Source organism: Vidua chalybeata, chromosome 5 (genome assembly GCF_026979565.1).
Source record: "Vidua chalybeata isolate OUT-0048 chromosome 5, bVidCha1 merged haplotype, whole genome shotgun sequence".
Lineage (NCBI taxonomy): Eukaryota > Metazoa > Chordata > Aves > Passeriformes > Viduidae > Vidua > Vidua chalybeata.
This window is the reverse complement of record NC_071534.1, coordinates 29,649,425-29,670,866: the sequence shown is the minus strand read 5'-3', so window position 1 is coordinate 29,670,866 and position 21,442 is coordinate 29,649,425. Positions and strand designations below refer to the sequence as shown.

The 21,442-nt window shown below is 41.1% G+C and overlaps 1 protein-coding gene across 1 annotated transcript in view; it reads left to right on the top strand.

Annotated features, from left to right (window-relative positions):
- ITPR2 (inositol 1,4,5-trisphosphate receptor type 2) overlaps nucleotides 1-21,442 on the top strand; it is a 244,006-nt gene that overhangs the window by 112,581 nt on the left and 109,983 nt on the right. The window contains exons 33-37 of the mRNA XM_053942273.1: nucleotides 2,748-2,876; nucleotides 3,430-3,550; nucleotides 13,237-13,427; nucleotides 14,679-14,821; nucleotides 16,385-16,493. Coding sequence (XP_053798248.1) covers nucleotides 2,748-2,876; nucleotides 3,430-3,550; nucleotides 13,237-13,427; nucleotides 14,679-14,821; nucleotides 16,385-16,493 — 693 coding nt within the window. The remainder of the gene's footprint in view (nucleotides 1-2,747; nucleotides 2,877-3,429; nucleotides 3,551-13,236; nucleotides 13,428-14,678; nucleotides 14,822-16,384; nucleotides 16,494-21,442) is intronic.

Below are 21,442 nucleotides of genomic sequence, written 5' to 3'. Positions count from 1 at the left end.
TTTCTTTTAGCTGCTACAAATGCCTGTCAGTGGGTGAGTTTGTGAGCTTTGAGTCTGTTATCAGAGAGCACCAAGGTGAAAGACGGAGAGTGTTATCCTTAGGTTGGATTCCTTCTGTTTTAGATATATATTTAAAAAAAAAAGAGTAACTGATTTTTAAAATCTGTTTCTGGATTGAGGAAGGAAATATTTAGTCCCCAGCTGTCATTTTCCTTTCAACAACATGATACATTGTAAAGCAGGGACGAGGCGAACCCGTGTATAAACTGGGTTTGCCAAAAGCTGTTGCGCTTTCAGAGACACCCTGCTTCTGCAGCTTCTGCCAACCTATTTTCTGCTGGGTGTGACTTACAGCCTTGTGCTGAGAAAAGTGGGTGCTGCTGAAGGAAAGGCTTCCCTTTCCTGTGTGTGGCCCAGCCTGTGTAAGTCAGCAGCTGTAGTCTGAGAAGGATTAAAGACAAGAGCCGGGGATCTGACAGCTGTAAAGTCATCCTGGCTTTCTCCACAGAATTTTTGAAGTATTATTCATGTGAGTTTTGGTGCCAAAGCCTCTTAAGGGGTTTTTAAACACTGCTTTCTCAATCCTCATCTCCATTCCATGCATTTCAGGTTTTTGGTTTTTTCTTCCATGGAGGAAGATCTTTCAGTTCCCAGAGGGCAAAGGGATAAGAACAAATGAGAGGACTTCCAAATTCCTTCTGTGCTGGGAATTTTTCAGACTGGTGTTTGAGCAGAGTGGCATTCCCCCATATGGCTCTGCTTTTCAGGCAGATGAAGGGGAAAGCTTAAAAGTGTTCTGGAATTTAGTTTTGGTGATTTCTGCATTCACTGTGCTAGCACTGCACAGCTCCCTATCTTCCTATAGGGGTTGCAAGTGCTGATCTCAGAGCTACTGGTTCCAGCCAAAATTGGCATGCAGATTAATTAAAAGCAAAAGAACTTCCAGAGATTTTTAGTTCTATGATCTCTTAAAAAAAAAAAAGTTTTAAAATAAACAAGTTTTGATTATTAACTGAATCGTTTACCTTCATGAGGACTGGGGGAGGTTGTGGTGTCACACTTTCCCCAAAACAGAAGGGCTTGATGAGTTTGCTATTTCATTTTAGACACTGTTGCTTCTCTGACCAAAATCTTTCCTGGGGTGATAAAAAAAAGCACTCTGTGGAGGCATGACTGATTTATCTGACACATTTTAAATAAGCAGACAAGCAAACTCCTCAAGATGCCTCATTTGTCTAGTCTGAAGTTATCTTTGGTTATTCCTCTACCTACTGCATGACAATGTTTGTGTGCTTGACTCAAGGTGCTTCTGTGTTCCCCTGAGCTCTCTCATACCCTGAACACAGGTGCTTTTGGATGTCATGTCAGTAAACTTCCTTAAAACATTCCTGGTGAAATTGCTGTCTTGTAGCGACAGTGGCAGTGTGTAATTAGAGAGAATCTTTGCCCTGTGTGAGATCAGGTGCTGTGGATTATCTCTCTGCTTCTGCACTAACTTTTCCCTGTGACTTTAAGCAATTCAAACAGCTCCTCTGGATTCCCCATCCCTGAAGGGATGTAATGGTAAGTGTGTGCCACTCAGGTTTGGGGTTATGTGTTAAATGCACAGATGGCAATGAAAAGGCTATCCCTAGAGCTTTTGTATACAAAATAAATTCTGCTTTTGCATAGATTCCCTAGAACATTGCAGTCGTCTCTGGCTTGCATAGGTGAAAGAGAAAACAAATCTGCCTTCATTTCTTGTTAAACATGACTACAGCTGCTTATTTAAACGCTGTTGAAGAGGTAGTATGACTACAGTCTGTACTACTTATTTGTCCAGTCTTGCCTTTCTCACTGGTTTTGGCTCTCTGTAGACTTCTTTCAGTACTGTGTACACTGACACATACAAAGTCAACATGACTCTGTATGGATGTTCAAAAGTGTTGAAGAGAAATAAAGGAAGTACTGAAGGATGTAATCCACACCAGTAATTTTTCCCTTTCTTTAAGTGTGACATCTTTACGCAGCAACAAATTTTAAGTGTTGTACCAAAGGGAGTCTTCAGGAACCTTTTGTACAAATCTTTTCACTCCCTTCCCACCATTCAATCATCCTTCTGTGCTCCAGAGCTGTCCTGGTATCATCCATTCCCTTCTTTCATTGTTTTAGCTTGGCTTCTGTATTTTCCCCATGTGGCTTCCCAAAGAAATGCTGCCTCTCTTCCAGTACCATCCTAAAGCCTGTTGGTATTGAGCGTGCTGTTTCCCTTCCCTCATTTTAAACATTTTTCCTGCGAATGAGCTCCACCTTTTCCACCTAGTTGTGGTGATTAATTGTTGAGAGAAGCTAAATGTTGTATGAAATCTTTCTAACCTGAGTTGTTTATGTCTCATCTGTCTCTGAAGCATCTTCCAACCAGCCCTGCAATGGGAGCAAAGGTCCATTTTCTTCTTGAATCTGTCTGAATGTGTAAGTGGCATGCAGTGTGCTGATTTAGGGGGTTCTTTTCTTTATGGTGTGGGAAAGAAGAGGCAGGCAGCCAGAAAGAACAAGTTCAGAAGAGAAGGCTGGACCTCTGAGAAGAAAGATAAGCTGTAACAAATCCAGCTTAAACTCTAACATAGTTCTCTCTGATAGATACTATATCAAAATCTTTTGTTTTTACTTTAAGAAGAAATATCAGATGTGTTGTAATAAACACAAAATAATGAAGCTTGCTTATTGGAGAGAACTAAATCTCATTGTTTCCTCCTTCTTCCCTGCAGGTTTGTAACACAACCACAGATCGTAAACATGCAGACACATCTCTGGAGAAATATGTCACTGAGCCTGTCATGAGCATTGTGAGTGGCTTCTTCAATTCACCATTTTCAGATAACAGCACCAGCCTCCAGGTAAGGAGAAGAGACAGTTATTCAGACCATTAATGAGATACCTTCTGCTACCTGCATAGGAATGCTGTCTCTTTTCATCCTCCTTTAATTTCTCTGTCCCCTCTCACACCACTGACTACCAGTTTAATCCCTCTTTAAAACACTTAATTCTTCATTTTAGTCACTTGCATCTTGAACCAGTAGACAGCTCAATGTGGTCAGAGTTACTTCTGGCTCTTGTGAATTCATTGGAGGGAATATCCTTGCAGAAAAATCTTTGTGTGAGGGAGATGCTGTGTCCTGTGACCGAATGGGAAAAACTCCTCTGTCCTTATGGTGTGTACTGTGTTTGCTTGATATCAGAGGCAATCTGAGGAAAAATTGCATGATTTGGCCTTTTTAGAGGTGCAGCATTGATTTCTGCTCCTGCCAGACCTAAAGATAAAAGAGAATTTAATGGAGGTATAAGTTGAGTCTGCAAGCTAAAACAGCCTTGGTTTACGTTGTGTCAAACCCTAGGGCAGCTGTGAGGAGATCCTTAAGGGTAAAATTCTGTGTTTGTTTTTGTTTTCAGACACATCAGCCTGTTTTTATTCAGCTGCTGCAGTCTGCTTTTAGAATTTACAACTGTACCTGGCCAAACCCAACACAGAAAGCCTCAGTGGAGTCCTGTATCAAGACTTTGGCTGAAGTGGGTAGGTGCTTTGATTGTTGCTCTTTGTGTTTAAAGATCAGAGTTGAAGTTTAACAGTTTTTAATTTGACTCTACCATTCTGAAATTTTGTCAGTAGCGAATTCAGAAATCCCACTTTCTGAGGGTAAATTCTTACTTCTTTTATAACCCATTCAAACCTACCCCATCAAATTGGGTTGTCAGGGTGAAACTGGTAGGGCAGAGAGATGAGCTTGCTAAGTGAGTGCTGATTGAGCTTTCAGCCACCAATTTTAATTTGATGGTTGAAACTCTTGGTGATTTTAACTTTTTAATATCAAGCAAGTTATGCTATTAAATCACAGCATAAGCAAAGACTTCCCTGTTAAAATACAGTTTTTAAAACTTCTTATCCTACAGTAAAAAAAAATATTCTTCACCATAACATAGCTAATACTTGAAAAGTTAATTAAGTTAAATTTCTGTAAATATGACTTTAAAGTCTTCTGCCATGACAGAATAAAGGATTATTCAATGTAGTTTCCAAAAGTCAGTGGTGCTGGTTGCTTACAAAATAAGTTTCTGCTCAGTGTGAATGAAAGCTGAGTAGAGGCAGAGATACATAGAAACTGGCTAAATTCTGTTGTTGATACATTTATTTAAAAGTATTAATAAATAATGATAATATGAGAAGGTCCCAGAGCCACCTGCAGCACTGTAACAATCAACTCTAAATTTAAATACTTGGAATAACTTTACAGAATTATCATTTAACATTTTAGCCAAAACATCTCATTAACTTTCTGTATGAATGTGAATAAGCAGTTACCTAAAATTTAGCAACCTTCAATTGTTTTATTTGCTGTGCAGATGATTTAATTATGGATCCATCTGGCAAAGGAACTTTGGAAGCTTAAGACATTTTATTTCCTTTATGCTATAGCTACTACAATCTCACATAAAGCTCCATCTCTACAAATTCTTGTTTGTGTGTTTAACACTTATCCCCTTGCTCTTCTCTGGCATTTCTGGAAACGGTCATCAATAAATTACTTCCTCTGTGAGTCTGGGGAAAGGGTGAGAAATAAGGCAGGTTGAGAGTAGGCTTGAGACCAACCATGCCCTCTGTGTGCTTATAGACAGCTCAATGTCTTCATTTCTGTAGAGCTGCATCTAAAATCAAATTCTAGCTCAAAGAGGTTGTTGTGTTATCTCATCGAGATGAGACTGTTTGGAGACATCTGAGAGTGGGTTTATTTTCCATTTGGCTATGTGCACACAGCACACACAGCTGATTCTAGCATGAAAAAATCCCAGCAAATTCCAGTGATGCAGAACTCTGCTGATTGCTGGATGAGTCAGGCCAGGCTCTCACTGGGCTTTCTCTTCTCCCAAGGAGCATGTGCTAGGACAAGAAGAAAAGGCCTCAGGTTGCACCAGGGGAGGTTTAGTTTGGGCGTTAGGAAAAAATTCTTCACAGAAAGGGTTGTCAAGCACTGGGACAGGCTGCCCTGGAAAGTAGTTGAGACATCATACCCACGAGGTACTTAAAAGATGTGTAGATGTGGCACTTAAAGACTTGGTGTAGTGGTGGATGTGGCACTGTTAGGTTACTGTTGGACTCTATCTTGAAGGTCTTTTCCAACCTAAAATATTCTATGATTCTGCCCTGTTGAGACAGCCAAGCTGAACTTCTCCCCACATCAACTTGAGAGGGAAACCATGGGTCACCCTAAGGTGATGGTAGATCCAGCTTCACGCCTGGTGTGCCAGGACATGAAAGGGCTGGTGTGCTTTGGTGGGCAGTCCTCTGTGTGCCTCTTGTTCCTGGGGGCTCCAGGAACAGCTCATGTCTGGAGTTTGCTTCAGATATGTGACTTTGTTCCCTATTTGTGGAACTGCATTTCTACCTCCACTACAGTCCTTTCTTTCATTGTATTTTCTTTTTTTTATGGAGATGGTTTAGAATTGATTTTTTTTTTTTAAGTAAGCTCTTGTGCTGTCCTATGGGTTCAGGCTCCTTCTTGCTTCTCTGGCTTCCCACCCATGGGCCCCCAGCCATGCCTTTGACACTCTCAGGCGTGGCAGAGCGGAACTGAGCTGCCAAGTGAAGGGCATCACTCTGTGTCTTCCTCTGGGACTTCCCTGCAGCAGCAGCAGGAACTGCCAGGCTGGGAACCCCTGGGGTGCCATGGGCTGGCAGCCTCAGAGCAGCTCCCTGGAAGCACACAGCATTGCTGATTTTCTTGCCCATATCCTAACAACTGTTCAGGGATTAATCACTAATAGCAATATCTAGCATGGTAAAATTGTGTCGTGTCAGACAACCGCCACGTTTTTATTGAGTGTTTTATTTTGACAGTGCAGAAGGGAAGAGTAAGGCAAGAGGTGAGGGGCATTTCCCCAAAGAGCAAGCTAGCTGGAGAACAAGTGGAAGCAGACTTTTTGACAAACATCCCTGTGCAAAATTTGCCTGGCCAGCAGAGATTTTAACTGCAGGTGATACTCGGTGTTTTTACGCACAGTGACAAACATGTCTTGCCTGGGTTAATGGAGGCCTGTTCTTCTCCGTGGAAATATTTGGAAAAACTGCCCCAGCTGGGGATACGAGAGACTTTTACAGCCAAGACTCTTCTGTGATTGCAGTGGGTGCCTGGTGCCTTTCTCTGTTGGGTGTTCCTCTGCCCAAAATGATACTTTACTTTGAGAAGCCAGAGGCATATTCCATAATACAAACATAGCAACCTTCTTGTGCCTCTTTTGCTGGCTGCATATGTGGACCCTTTTTTCCCCTCTTCTGACCTTAGAATCTGACAACTGTAATGTTAGGGCCTTCATGTTTCACAGCAAGGCTTTTAAAAAAACTCTAAAAATATTTTGCCTATATCAGAGAGATGGAGTATTGGACAGATTTACAGCAGGGACCAAAGACTTCTGAGGGAAAATAAGTGGAGTATAGATCTGAAAGAACAAACATGATTTTTTTTTTTTTTTTTGGTTGGTATCACTGCCTTGGATTTACAAATGAATCTCAGGGGGAAGAAAGAAAGATCATACACAGATTTCCCAAGACATCAAAGATCTATATAATGACACACTTTTAAAATTACACACTTCAGAGCAAGTTTAAGCAACGTACACTCTGCTCAGTGCTTCCTGGTTTGTTGGTGGCAGGTGGATGCAAACACCGCCTCAAGAGCTTAAGATCATTACATCTGCTTTCTGATGAGCACTGTAAGGATGTGCATTACCTTCTAGGTCAACAAAAGGATGTCTTGCAGAAGCTTATTTTTTATAACCCTGGTACTTCAACTCCACTGTACCACCAGGGAAAAACTGCATAAGCTTTTCAAGCCTCACTTGCTGCTTTGTCTCCAGGCACTTTCCTGACTCCAGTTCAGCAGGAAGCATAGAGGCTTGCTCCTCTTCTTCAGCAGATTCCTCTGTTGCTCCAGGAGGTTTGGAACACAGATACCAATGTGCACCAGGTTTCTATTGCCCAGGAAACATTTGGCTTCTTGGCATGAATAGAAACACTTGTGAAATTACATATATATATATTTTTTTTTATATATATACATATATACATATGTGTGTGTGTGTGTGACTTGTTCACATGGATTTCTGAAGCAGGTTATCACACTGGTGAGAATGAACACATACATATATCACTTTGGCCTTTTCTCTTTTATTACATAGGACTGAGCTTTTGCTTGAAAATACAGTCCAAAAAATGAATAATCAAAACAGCTCCCATCTCCCTGGTAAAACAGCAACAACTGAAAAATATACAGACCTTTGTGAAAAAAGAGGAAATAAGACATCCAGACATTTAATTTATTTCAAATTAATTCATTATCAAAGGACTTTCAGTTCATGCATTTTATAATCTTTGCAAGGTTGAGAAGGGTGGAGGCCAGTCTCAAAGTTTGCATTTTAAACCAGCTACTGTCCTTCTCTAAAGATTGGGGAATATCACCTCTCCTCACAACCAAAGATTATATGTCTTAAATTACATATCCTAAATAGTATTGAAGTAGGGTTTTTCCCAACCAATCCTTCAGGACCCATGCAAAGAACTGTCTTTGCTTCTTAATTAAGGCAGCAGTTCTTGTATCTTCACCTCTGAGCATCAGTTTTCTGTTACAAGGGTAAATTCAGTTGTCTTACACTCTTGTGTCTGTAGCATCCATTAGTTTTCTTCATTATGTTTTAAAAAATTGAATCTTTCCTCTGGTACTGTGTCTATCCGAAGGATATGGTCTGTCTGTGACTGTGCTGTGACCACCAATAATGAAATAACTGGAATTTCCCAGATGAGTAAACAGTGCCAGATAGGAACCTGTATTTTGTTACACTATGTCTCTTGGCAGACCCTTAAAAAAAAAATCTGTTAGCAAGCCAAATTGCATTAGTCACTATCAGATTATGTTCTAGGATGTTGTGCAGGAGAAGCAAGAGGAGAATTCTTGTTTCCATCCTACCAAATATGAGGTGAGCCCTGTAAAATTGCTATTTCCTAAGTTCAAAGCTGGAACAGGTACAGAGGAAGCCCTGCTGGGGTGGTCAGGGGAAAGTAGAACTGTGTTACAGGAAGGGAATTCAGACTCCCACCATGTTTTGCTTAGCAAAACACAGACCTGTGTTGTTGCTCTTTAAATGTACTTAAGAAGATAAATACTCACAGAGACGTTTAAGCTGAAGGACAGTGCTGACCCAAAACCAACTGGACATAAATTACACTAGGTTGTAAATAACCTAAATAAATTCAGATTGTAAATCAGAGGATTAGAACCCACTTTGGAAGGACGTCCTTGGTCAGTGGGCTGAGAGAAAGCGGAGGGAGGAGGAATGGCAGATAAGCTGCCATCATTTTAAATGGGGCTCAGTAATTTTTTCCGAAGATATTAAAGAGCATGGGTTGTCCGTAACAGAGAGCAGATGGTCTGAAGGTGTACTGAAGTCCTTTCTAGTTGAGTATTTATTCCCTAATTTAAAGTCACCAATACCTCCTTGTACAGAATCCAAAAAAAACTCTCCTCTGGTTCTTCTTGACCATGTTTTTATGCCCTCTAAAGCCCTTTACTTTTTACTGACAAATTACAAATAGGAAATATTAAACATAGAATCTAGGTCACATTTTGTTGCATCTTTGAAATTATTATGTGTATTTTTATGTCCATATAGATGAATTTTCATATAACATTTTTTTTTCAGTCCTGAAAATACGTTTATTTCACTTCCCATTTGAATTTTAAAATCTTTTTTCCATTTTATAAAAAGCTAGACCTTCATTTTCAAATTTTAGTTCAAATAAAATAATTATCCTGTTGTTACTTTTTTGACAGCAAGAAGAATACCTTTCAGATGAAGCACATATTTTATTCTATTTTAACTGTTTGTGTTTCCCTAATTGCAAGAAAAATTCAATGATGATCTTTTTACAGGCTGATAAATATTTTAGCTTAGATTTTCTGTTGGAAAAAAACATCCAAGTGAAGGGTACAAGATTGGCAGGTTTGTGTCTTGTCTACACAAAGCTTTTATTTCCCTTAAAAAGTCTTGCTGTCGCTAGCATTAGTGTCTCTCCATCCAAATGCATTTGTTAAGCAGTCAGTAAATGATTAAGGAGCTGGAGGGACTGATTTATGGAACAAAATTAATTGAACTAATATGCATCACTCTGTTACGTGACAACTGGGAAGTGTGGGAGAACACAATAGGGCTGTCTGTGACTACCAGGGGGTGTAAACTGGGAGCACAACAAAGGATTCACAGCCAGATACAGCTGGGGCTTCTTCCTGACCCAGACTGCCCAGCACACTCCTCCTCAAGGGGCTCTTAGGGACCAAATGCCTGCGTGTCCCCCTGAAAACCCACACCAGGGATGCTTCAGGGTTAATTAGCTGTGAAGCCACCACACACTGGTGTGTTCTGTATATACTGCAAAAGCTAATGGAGTGGCACATAAAATTAGAGAGCAGTAGGTGGAAATAGAGAGAACAGCGAGGTTCCTTATGGCAAGGTAGATTATTCTGAAGAATGAGCATCCAAGGAAAATTACAGGCAAGGGCCAATTCCTGGAAATCCTTATGACTAAATTGGTCCTCAGACACAGGCAGCAGCACAATGAAAGCACAGTACTTCAGGAAGCATTCCTGAAACAGGTCCAATTGCTGTGCTCCTGTGAAGAGAACTGCATGCAGGTAATTTAACAAATAACACCTGGGCCCATTTCAGGCTCTCTGGGAGCAGCTGGACTGTGCTCCTGGGACTGCGCTGGAGCTTGCTTGTCGAGAGTGCCTTGATTTTTACCTGCTTGATTCTTGGCATTCCTGGTGCCCTTCTCTTTTGAGTCTTCGAGTACTATTTCATTGTGTAAGCAGTAAGGGGGAGGAAAGCTGCTGATCACTGGATGCCCACAGACCCATCCAGCATGGGGCAGGGCGTTTTGCTGGGACCTGGCCGAATTCACGGCACTGCATTTCTTACCACTGCCGTGGGTTGTGTTTGCTCGCTTGTCTTGGCTCCTCTTGGCTCTCTTGCTGAGAGATAATTGGGAGCAGCAGATTGAGAGTTAGTAGTTTAAAGGATTTCCCAGAAATTCCATCTCCTCTGACACTAGCAAAATGGTGTTGTGTATTGAGGATGTAATTAGTCCCATGCACAGTGCCCTAGGTGGGAAATGGGCACTGTATAAGCCTGGGATGTGCCCTCCACTGCAGGGCAGAATTCACCTGTGCTGAAGACATCACAGAATCACACAATATTCTGAGCTGAAAGGGACCCACAAGGATCATTGAGTCCATCCTGGTAAGTATCCTGCTGTATACTTATGTACAGCCACATAGCTTTTTCCCAAGTTCACCAGATGAAAGACAGAATTTTACCCCCTCTTGGCTCCTTTGTCTACCAGCTCTAACCATACTTTGCAAGTTTGAGTGCTGTCCAAAAGTATTTCTAAGTGGAACAAAAATAAACACACTCTTAAATATTTGATGTTGATACTTTAAGGGAGATTGACACATTTTGAAGAGGAAAGCAGCCTACAACACCTAAATTAAAAATAAATATTTATGTTCACATTTGTTCATCAGCTTTCCAAAATATAAAAATACGTTTCATGTTGTTTTAAATAATGAAATGTGAAACAAATGAAAGATAAACTTTCTACAAGCTGAAAAGAAATAAGAAGTCTTTGTTTATAGCTTAGACTTCAACAGAGCCCTTTGACAACCAATAGAAATCTTAATTACAAATGGAATTATACATGTAAGAACTGCTCAAAACAAAGGAGTATTTTTTTCTCTCTCTAGTTTTCTTTGTGATAGTTTTAATTAGTTCCAACTCTTTGAACAATCATAATCCTTGACTGCTCCTCAGACACTGATGGAAGTTGTTAACTTCAAATGGCATCTCTAGGACTGCAGAAGTCTGGGTTTTCCTCTGAACAGTGTGCTCCCCATTGCTAAATTTATTCTTCGATATATCAGGATTCTGCATACAATTCCACTTAATTGAGAAGTGAGCATTGTCCAGTAGCATTCCAGTGATTGACACTGGGACATAATAAATTGGATTAATAGGCTGCAGCACTCTACCCACACTGGCAGAACTTTAATGGACTTCTCTAGTAAAGTAGGCAGCAACAGGGCAAATGTGTTTTGAAAAACAGCCCAGTTGAATTATATGGTAAAACAATCATTAGAAATAATGGCCAGCCATACATGGCATTTTCCACATGTTAATCAGGAACTTGCCTTCAAAACAAATGGAGAGTGGAAAGGAAAGGTCAATTTGTGTCTTCCCAGCTTAACCTAATTTTTTTTTTTTTCAATTCCCTGTGGCCAACCATTTAAAAGAAAGCACCTACCAGAAATGGAATTAGAGAATTCTCTTCCATCCCAATGGAACAGCCTTATCCATGGGGGAAGCCCCAGTCCTGCATCAGGATCCAACCTTATTGCAGTGGGAAGAGAGGAGGGTACCCTGAACCTGTGGGATCCATTAAAGGAAAGAGAGTCCCCATGACAGAGTGCTCTTGCCACAGTCTCTGAGGCTGGAGGTTGAGGTGTCACAGCTAGATTTAGGTTTATAATAAAAGCTGTCATTTCAATCTAGTCCTGAGGGGAAGAGGAGGTTTGTGCCTGGCATCTGTGACTCACTGTGCTTGGCAGCCTTCATTCATCAGAGCTGTGTGGTGCCTCTGCCTGCATGTCCTCCCGTGGGGCTGGAGGCATGGGCTGCTTGGGACAGAAGGGCATCTGCTGACTTCACAGGTTCAGGACATAAAGCTGGATATATTTTAGAGCTGGGAGGAAGAGGTGGAATATTTTTGATGCCTTCCTCCACTGTGGGAAGTGTGTTAGTGAGACTAGTGGGGAAATGCCTCAGAGAAACGTTGTACAGAACTGCAGTTTGGGCTAATTGCTTTCTAAAATTCAGCTTGTTTCAATAAGGAAAACTGAAAAATTACTTATTATTGGTCATTATTACAAATGGATTAGAGCTCCATTTTACTTTTAAGTTTTTATTAAACATAAGCTGTGCCACAGCAATTAAGTGAAATGACATGCAATACAGAGCCTAATGACTGGAACATGACCTATCTTTTGGAGATATTGATCACAGACTCACAGAATGGTTTGGGTTGAAAAGGACCTTAAACAGCATCCAGCTCCATCCCCTGCCATGGGCAGGGACACCTTCCACTATCCCTCAGAGCCCCATCCAGCCTGGCTTGAAACACTTCCAGGGACAGGGCAAACTTTTGTTTATTGGTTGAATTTCAGACTACTCATGCTGAGCCAGAGAACAATGTCACTCTGATCTCCAGTGGGATGGAAAGCAGCAGCTAACACAGAGATTTTACTGAGGGAGAGGGCAGATACTTTCCAGCGTTGCCTTTCAAACTTCCTTTTCAAACAACAGTTCAGGATGCAATAGTAGTTTAATAGTGTATATCCTGCAAATCTCTTCTCATTTTCTTAATTCTGATACTCTCTCTATTGTCATTTCCCACCTCTAAAGTCTAAAAAGAAAAAAATTGCAATTTTTAGCTATTGATTAAATTTTTAGTTAGAATATCAGACGCTTATTAACTACTGCATATATTGCAGTGGCATCCAGGCACCATCCAAGAATCCGGGTTTTAGCAACCCTAGCAGTACAGGAAACCCAGAGAGAAGAGGAGACAGTCTTTTTCAAATTTAATTTGTATGCACTTGGTTCCTCAAGGTCTTCACAAGAGAAATATATAATAAAGCAGCAGAGAGTACTTGGAAAATTGGATAAATGTGCATATGTCCACTAGAAAGAAAAATTTCAGAATTTGCTTCTGAATAGAGTAAAACTAACTGTTCAAATAACACATGCTCCTTTTGTTACTCTTATTAATATCTCTGGATTTTTTTTCAAGTTAGTAGAAAAATTATTCTGTTTAAAAAAAAAATACCTGTGTCTGTGAAAATATATACTGGAAACGATTCTCATCTCATTTAAAATAGTACAGCTTGTTTTCTTTAACTAGATTATGGCTGATTTCTACCACTTAGGTATGCTTAATTTTAAGGGTTCTTATTTTTAGGATCCTTATTTTTAAAACCTGTTGAAGTGATATCACCCTGCCCCTTAATTTCAACGAGATCAGGCTGTTGCATGCCATGATCTCTATAAGATTTTCAAGTTTTTGCCATTCTAAATGTCTTGGGTTTTTCCTTCCCATTAAAGCAAAGAACCGTGGGATTGCGATTCCAGTCGATTTGGACAGCCAGGTGAACACCTTGTTCATGAAGAGTCACTCCAGCATGGTGCAGAGGGCAGCTATGGGCTGGAGGATGTCAGCCCGCAGTGGACCTCGCTTCAAAGAAGCTCTTGGTGGGCCTGCCTGGGATTACAGGAATATCATAGAGAAACTACAGGTACAGAAAGAGCAAATGGCTTGGGCAGCAGTGGGATTGCAGTTACCTCACGTGTGCCAGATGTAGAAAACACCAGAGACGGGCCCAGTGCATTTTTAGTGCTGGATGAGAGGAGCCACTGCTGCACTTCTGCGTGGGGGCAGCTGAAGGCTCAGCTCTTCAAGATCAGTACTTGGCTCCTACAGAAGTCAGAGAGGGGTAGGAGGTATCACAGAATGAGCTGAGCTGGAAGGGTCCTACAAGGATCATTGAGTCCAACCCTTGGCCCTGCACAGGACAATCCCCAGCAATCCCACCCTGTGCCTGAGGTTGTTGTCCAAACGCTCCTGGAGCTCTGGCAGCCTTGGGGCCGTGAGCATTCCCTGGGGAGCCTGTTCAGTGCCCCAGCACTCTCTGGGGGAAGAACCTTTTCCTGATATCCAACCTGACCCTTCCCTGACACAGCTCCAGCCATTCCTTGGGTCCTGTCCCTGGTCATACAGAGCAGAGATCAGGGCCTGCCCCTCCTCTTCCCCTCGTGAGGAGGCTGCAGAACTGCTGTGAGCTCTGACCTCAGTCTGCTCTTCTCCAGCTGAACACACCAAGTGCCCTCAGCTGCTCCTTATGTGGCTTCACCTCCAGACCCTGTCCCTCCTCTGGAACTTACATTGTGGTGCCCAAAACTGCACACAATATTCAAGTTGTGTTCTCCTCAAAGTTCTCCACAGAGCAACATCTCCATTCTGCCTTTTTATGGCCACATGCCCTGTTCTGGCTGCAGAGTTTCCTCTGCTACTACTACTACTGCGGATTTTAAGTCATGTTTGGGTCACTGGAGATTGCCATGAGATGGAGATCACCTTGTGCATGTAGAGTCTAAACAGCATCAGGGGTTTATGACCTGAGAAAACAGCAGGACCCAGACAAATGGAGGGGGCCCTAAACACCAAGGACACAACACCTGAGGTGACACATTAACTGTGTGTGGTGAGCATTGCTTTTACAGCACACCATCATCCTAACTGTTGCCACAGCTTTTGTGAGCACTACTGCAGAGGAGAAATTTGAAAGAGAGTAACAATGGGCACCTTCTCCCCCTTGCTCTGCATGTGGAGTGGTGTGAAGAAAGGCTTGAGGTGGCTTTAGAACCACCAGGGCTGCCCAGGGCTCTTGCAGCTGGGTATCACACTTGGCCAAGCAGTGCACCACACCGACCACAGTGACATTGTTGTAGTTCTCCTGCAGCTATGGATGTTCTCCTGTCTCCCCCAGGATGTGGTGTCCTCCTTGGAGCAGCAGTTCACGCCCATGATGCAGGCTGAGTTCTCAGTGCTGGTTGATGTGCTGCACAGCCCAGAGCTCCTGTTCCCCGAGGGCAGCGATGCGAGAATAAGATGCGGCGCTTTCATGTCCAAGTAAGTGGCGTGCAGAGGGGCCTGTTTGCTTCTTTGGGAAAGATGGTAGGGTTTTAGCATTTTCAACAGCACTTACTTCTGGTTTTCAGCAGAGACTTAAGCATGCAGGTGACCAAATTTACTGCTGAAAGCTTAAAGTGAGGTCTTTTGATCCATATTTAATATTTCCAGACAGCAGTTTTGCTGTCTGGAGAACACAGAGAGAGAGGGGCTGCTTGCCTTACCTGTTAGAAATGGGATTTTAGTGGCTTGTTAAAATTGTGGCAGGCTAAACCTACTTCTCTTTCTCAATAGGCTACTTTGCTATTACATTTCACCAAACCTACAACAGAAACTTAGATTTTGCACAGCAGAATTTTCAAGAATTCATAATGAAGCAGTGGGCTGCTCAAGGCTCGTGGGTTTTTTGTTGGATTTTTTTATTTGGTACAGCAAATTGATATTTTTATTTTAAACCGCCAACAGCTCTTTGAAAATACATTTCACTGGGACCCCTATCTGGTTTTGAATCATTAGATGTTTTATTTGCAGTCTGTGCATTGGAATAGAGTCTTGCAAATTTTTTATTATTCCTCAAGTGAGATGCCCTCCTCACCCTTGAGAAACTATAATTTAAACAGAGATAACTGGGGGGAAATGAATGCATTTGGCAGCTCTCCTGTTTCCTTGGTTATTTGCATATTCTGTAGAGGTAGCATTATAACAATATACTTTATATGTTTGGAAAAATTAAAAAAATAAAAATTAAATTTTGAGATTATCCCATACCATGTCCTCTGTCCAAACTCCTGTTTGAAGCCAGCATCAAAATGCAAAAAAAAAAAAAAAAAAAATCTGTCAAAGGCCTTCAGATTTCCTCCCTTCCTATTTTCACACACATTTCTCCAGCAATGTGTGAACCAGTGCAAGGACCTGTGCACAGATCTGTTCTGCACAAAGACAGAAAAGCTGCTTCTGGTATCGGCTTCAGCTGACTGAAATCCAAACTCCTGTCACAGTCATTTCTGGAGACAGAAATGGACCTTGTTTTCTGGCTTGTCAAATGGTTGTGTGAGTGTAAACAACAATTACGTTTCATACAAATGTCTCTATTTCTGAACATTTCCATGTAAGATTTTTTGGAAATCCTTTTGGCTGAATACCATTGGCTAATTATATCCTAAATATATTATAACCATCATAGAAGTTGGAAGGTATAAAGGTTGTAGCTTTTAAAGTTTGCAAGATGCATGGTGAACACTGGTTACCTTTAAATAATGGTTAAAATAAGTTACCTTTAAATAAAGGATGAAATAGCAAGTCTGGATCTTAAACTGCAAACCCTCAAAACAAGTGGATGTAAAATTCTGTCTTCTGTAGGGGCAATAAGATATGGAAATTGACACAAAAATCTCCCAACACCTTGAAAGTCCCATTTCCTTTTTAATTAGGATTTCTCTTGACCACTTTTATTTCCTTTCCATGAGGAAAAATATTGTGATGGGCAATTTTTACATAAAGAAATTGCAGCATGGCTTAGCAACAATATGCAATGCTCTTTAAGTTTTAATATTTTACTTTCAGGTTGATTAATCACACAAAGAAGCTAATGGAGAAAGAAGAAAAGCTCTGCATTAAAATCCTTCAAACTTTACGAGAAATGCTTGACAAGAAAACCAACTTTGCAGAAGAGGTACTGCTTCCACTTTAATATTAAATATAGAACTAACAGCATGGTATTAATAACAGAATCTGACATGATTTCAGTTTTGTGCATGTTTTAGAGATAACTTGGTGTCTTAGGAACAGTGTGGTAAGGTAGCAAGTTGGTTTGGAACAAAAGAAACACTCTGCCTTACATAGTTTTGTGTGAGGGACTTGATAAGAGTCAAGGCAAGCAAGATGAAATGAATTAGCAGTAGCAAGTATTACTGTGTATAATTATTATATATTGTATAATCTCTATTTCTGGATATTAGTCTTAATTTGTCACACCTGACTTTACCATAAAATCAGTGAAAATATAGGGATTTTTAATTGCAATTGTACAGTGTTTCCCTGCTGCCTGTGGTGCCAGACTTTTGTACTCCACACGCTTTTTAATGCTCCCAAATGTGTGAAAGGAAATCTGCAATGTTTAAGCAGAGCTGCCAGTTTTGGGAAGAAGTGACATAGTCTGTACTCAGTAAGTGCCTAATTATTTCTTGCATTCCTCTCTCCCCTCATTGCCCAGTTTTCTCTCACAAAACCAAGTCTTTCAAATGCCTCTTTCATTTTTCCTGTTCCTTTGGCTATCAGTAGGCAGATTCAGATGTAGATGTCAGCTGTCCCTGTTCTTTCTGAGCCTGATCCCAGTGTCTTTTGTGTAATTCCTCTTCTCTGTATTTCTGGGTATTCCCCAAACCCTTTCAGTTTTATTCACTCTTAAATATGAACCATGAAGCTATCATCTAATCTCTCAGTGCTGACATGAGACCTGCCCTGTGCAAAAATAAGCAGTGTAAGCAGAGGAAACCAAACTCATCTTCACCTCCTCCTCGAAGAAAACTGTGGTTAGGCCTAGGCAGACAAATTCTTTTTTAATGTCATAAAGAGAATTTCACAGGGGAAGCAGATACTATTATTCTTTACTATTATTCATATTTATTCTAATAGCAGTCTGGGTGTATAACACCACAGCATCACATGGGAAAAATAATTTGCTTTTGTAAGTGACCTTTGCCAAACCTCTCTAAAAGAATTACATAGACCCACCATAAGTTAACCTCATCTCAGGACTACAGGGGAAGAAAAAAAGGCAACACTTTTAATGCAGGACTTGAAACAAGCAAGATTTGCTTGTTTTAGTTGCTCCTTGTACCCTCCTGTGGTTGCTGATAAAGGGAGACAGAGTTAAGGGAGGGAATTCCCATCAGAGGGAATGTGCCCCATCGGTCTGTAAGGGCTCTGCTCTTCAGGAGTGGGTAAAGGAGGTGTATTCCCAAATCCCTCATGTGACTTCCACCATCTTGGGGATGCATAGTGGGTGGAAAAGCTCTTTCTAAACAGAATTTCTCCCCCGTGCTTCCTCTGGAGTCCCATTGGTTTTACCCTACGGAATGTGATGAATCAGTGCAAACAAATATGTGAATAAACAAGCTTGGATATGCTTTGCAAGTGCTTCTCTGGCTTGCTACTCTTATGAGTCATTGCTCAGTGCCATGGACTTCAGAACAGTAAAAATAGCACAATGAATAGCCTCATGTGTGTGTTTCCCATCTTTTTTTTGGGTTATGATCTCACTACCTGCAAAGTTATTAAACTATGGTATGCAGATATTAAAAAAAAAAAAAGTAGTAAATACATAATGGTCATAACCAGAACAAAGCTACAGAGGGATGTGGGACATTTTAACAGGAAGCCTGAGTTTGCTAATCACCCATCAAATTGTATTTTCTGTGATAAACCTGACAGAAATGGTCAACCTCCAGTTTCTGCATACTTTCCCACAGTGAGAAAGAAGGATGAAATAATGAGATAAAATTTCCTCTTCTCTCTTCATGTTAATTCCCACCACTGAGCATATCCTACTGTCTTTGTCCTTCATTTGACCACTGGAAGATAGCCTGTGTCATTTGCTGAAGGAACAGGAGGCAAAAGAGGAGTAAGGGCTTATTTCAGTGATTTTCTACCTATTCCTGCATCTACTATGCCAACTCTATTGTTGCTCCTCCTCTTGGTGGTGCTCTCCAAGGTCCACTTGTGCTCTCTGGTGCTCTCCTGGCTCCACTTCCTTGGATTTCCTGGCAGTCAGCCTCTGAGGCAGCACTCACTTGTGCTTAGCACCACAAGCTAAGCATCTTAGCTTAGCATCTTATCAAGCTGGGAATCAAAGTTTAATTTCAGAAGTTTGATTTAAGGTATATAAACGACACATAAAACCTCCTGGCCATTGATTTGCTTTCATAAGTAATTTTGGGTGATTATTGCAATCTTCTGGGACTTCTGCATAGAGTCCTAGCCCTGTTTGTATTGATTAGGTCACCAACTGGAGTGAAACCTGATCTACAGCCCCTCTCTTCCAGAACAGCATTAAAACACTTGGGGAAAGCAGTGTGTGGAGAGCTCACATTGCCTCTCTTCAGATAGCTACTGCAGCATCTAAGTGTATTTATCTAAAGCTTGCTTCAGACTGACTATTTGAGAAGAAAAGCAGGAGGGACAGAAAGGACTGTGCTTGGACTGGATGTGCCCTATCTATATTTGGGTTTAGAATCACTGGCAGTTTTTATACCCATTTTGCAAAACCAGAAGGATCTTGGACTGGCATTTTTGAATTTATTTAGGCATATCTTTTTGTGTTTTACTGTAGTGCTTGATATCAGTTTAATTTCTGTGTGAATGTTGCCTCTAGACCTATTTATATACCTCAGTTTGAATCTGAGTAACATTTCCAAAAGCACCTGAGACATGTAGACTGATGTATGCTCACTTTACAAATGATGGGAGCAGTTTAAAATCTTAGCATTACCTTGCTGCCCTGCTTACAGTGTCTGTCCATACAACAGAGCTGCTGGGCCAGGAAGGGGGGTTCAGAAGCTTAAATTAAACCCTCCTCAGGGAATTGGATGAAGTTGTTGAACTCTTGATCTAATGGTGCTCATATGCACTTCTTGCCTGACTCCAGTTGTTGGCAATGCCTTGGGTACAAGACAACCTGCTGATTTCCTAACTGTTTGTAAATCAGGTCAGCACCTCTGGGGGAAAAATATCCTCTCTGCTACCATGTGTACATTACATCTGATCAGATGTGCTAATGGATGGTAGGGTGTTACAGAATTTGGCAGAATCCAGGCCTGTGTGCCCCGCCCTAAGGCAGCTCCTCTGAGAAACACTACAGTAAATGAATGGAGCCCTTCAGGAAGGGGCAGAGCATACACTTTATACTTTTTCTTCCTCTTTTAGGTGTTGAACTTCAGTATAAATAATTGAAAACTGCATTTTTAAGTGTCAGTAAAACAAAGACTTTAAGCTGCTTAATTGTCAGAAATAAGTAGTTGCACTTTTTGCCTTTTTTGGAAAAACTCATTAAAAAATGTTGGGTTTTCTCTTAGACATTTGTACTAGTCCATGATTTAAAATCATAGAAGTAGCTTTGTTATCTTTTTGTTTTGCAGGGTTAATGTTTCTGCGTTCAACTTTAGATATTAAATGTAAGCTGTCCTCTCCCCTTTGTTTGCAGGAACACCACCAAATACACACATGAAAGAAACAGTACAGCTTTGGTGGAAATACAAATGTATTTTATTTCTGTAAGATATGGTCCCAGATATGGCCACTGCTGGCTCTTGGTCATTTTGTGCCAGAAGAACTGAATCTTTTCATGTGGAGCTGTTGACAAAACTCCAGTGAGTTTTGTCAAAAGCAGTCCTGCCAATTTATTATTGTACTGATCTACCAAGCAAGCTGAAGTCAGTGAGAGCTGCGGGTCTTTTTCTGCTGGGGTAAATGGCCTCAATGGGTATTGGAAGCCAGGATATTTTGGGAGCCACTACAATGTCCCAGCATTGCAGCACTGAGAATCACAGACATTCTCAACTTCAACTGCATTTTGTTCTATAGCCTCATCTTTTCAAGATGATTTGACTTATTTGCATGAGCAAGTTAGGCAGCATTCAGATAAACAGCATTTGTAGGTTAAAAAAGAAAAAAAGAGGAGGAAAAAGAGAATAATTCTGAAAATGTGTTGCTTGCTGAATGTATCATACCTCAAAAGAATGCTTATTTTAAATGGGCGAGCGGGATCCGAATTCCTTTATTTGTGATACTACTCACATTTTGGGTTAGTGGCACTGCAAGCATTTTGAAGAATTACATTTAATTTTTCCCTGTTTCTGCTGTCAGTTTTATTTGTGCTGATGTATAAAAATACCCGTGCACTGGCCTGTTTTTCCCTGTTGTCAACAGGCCATTCTCCTCACTAAGCTCAGTGTGCCTGTGTGCTGACAGGGGTCAGAAACACCACAGGAGGACATGTATGCTCAGTGCTGTTTGTACTGAATTTTTTAAAAAATCACTTACCTATTTTAGCTGATAAAGGACACTTTTGCAGGGTCCTGCATTAAAAACTCACTCCTTAGGAAACTGGTTCACAGGGAGGGACTGGAGGTGCAGGGAGGAAGAATGTTTGGTTATCTCAGCAGTGCCAGCCTGGCTGTGACCAGCGCTTCTGGTGTGGTCAAAAAACTGCTGTTGTGGCTTTGTTATGGGAGTTAAATGATGAGTGAAAATTCAAACACAAATGGGACAAACCCCTCGGTCTTGGAGATACTTTGTGTGAACGTGGTGATCAGCTGCAGAACCAAAGCCTCCAGGAATTCATTGCAGCACAGGATTCAAGCTTTGCTATTGCCCTGAATCCTCTGAGCCAGTAATTGCAGTGGCAGGAGCACCAGAGCTTTCAGATATGCAAGACTAAACACTGTACGTGGTCAGAACCTGAAAGTGTGGTAATTTCTCATTAGACCCACGTACTGGCATTTTATAAAAGAGAGAAAACCTACAGAAAAACAAATGAGCACAGTTTCACTTTTCCCCCTCTAGGCTTCAAGCTGGGATAATTAAGCAAAGGGATACCAAGAGGCATGTGATGGTGTTGTTTGT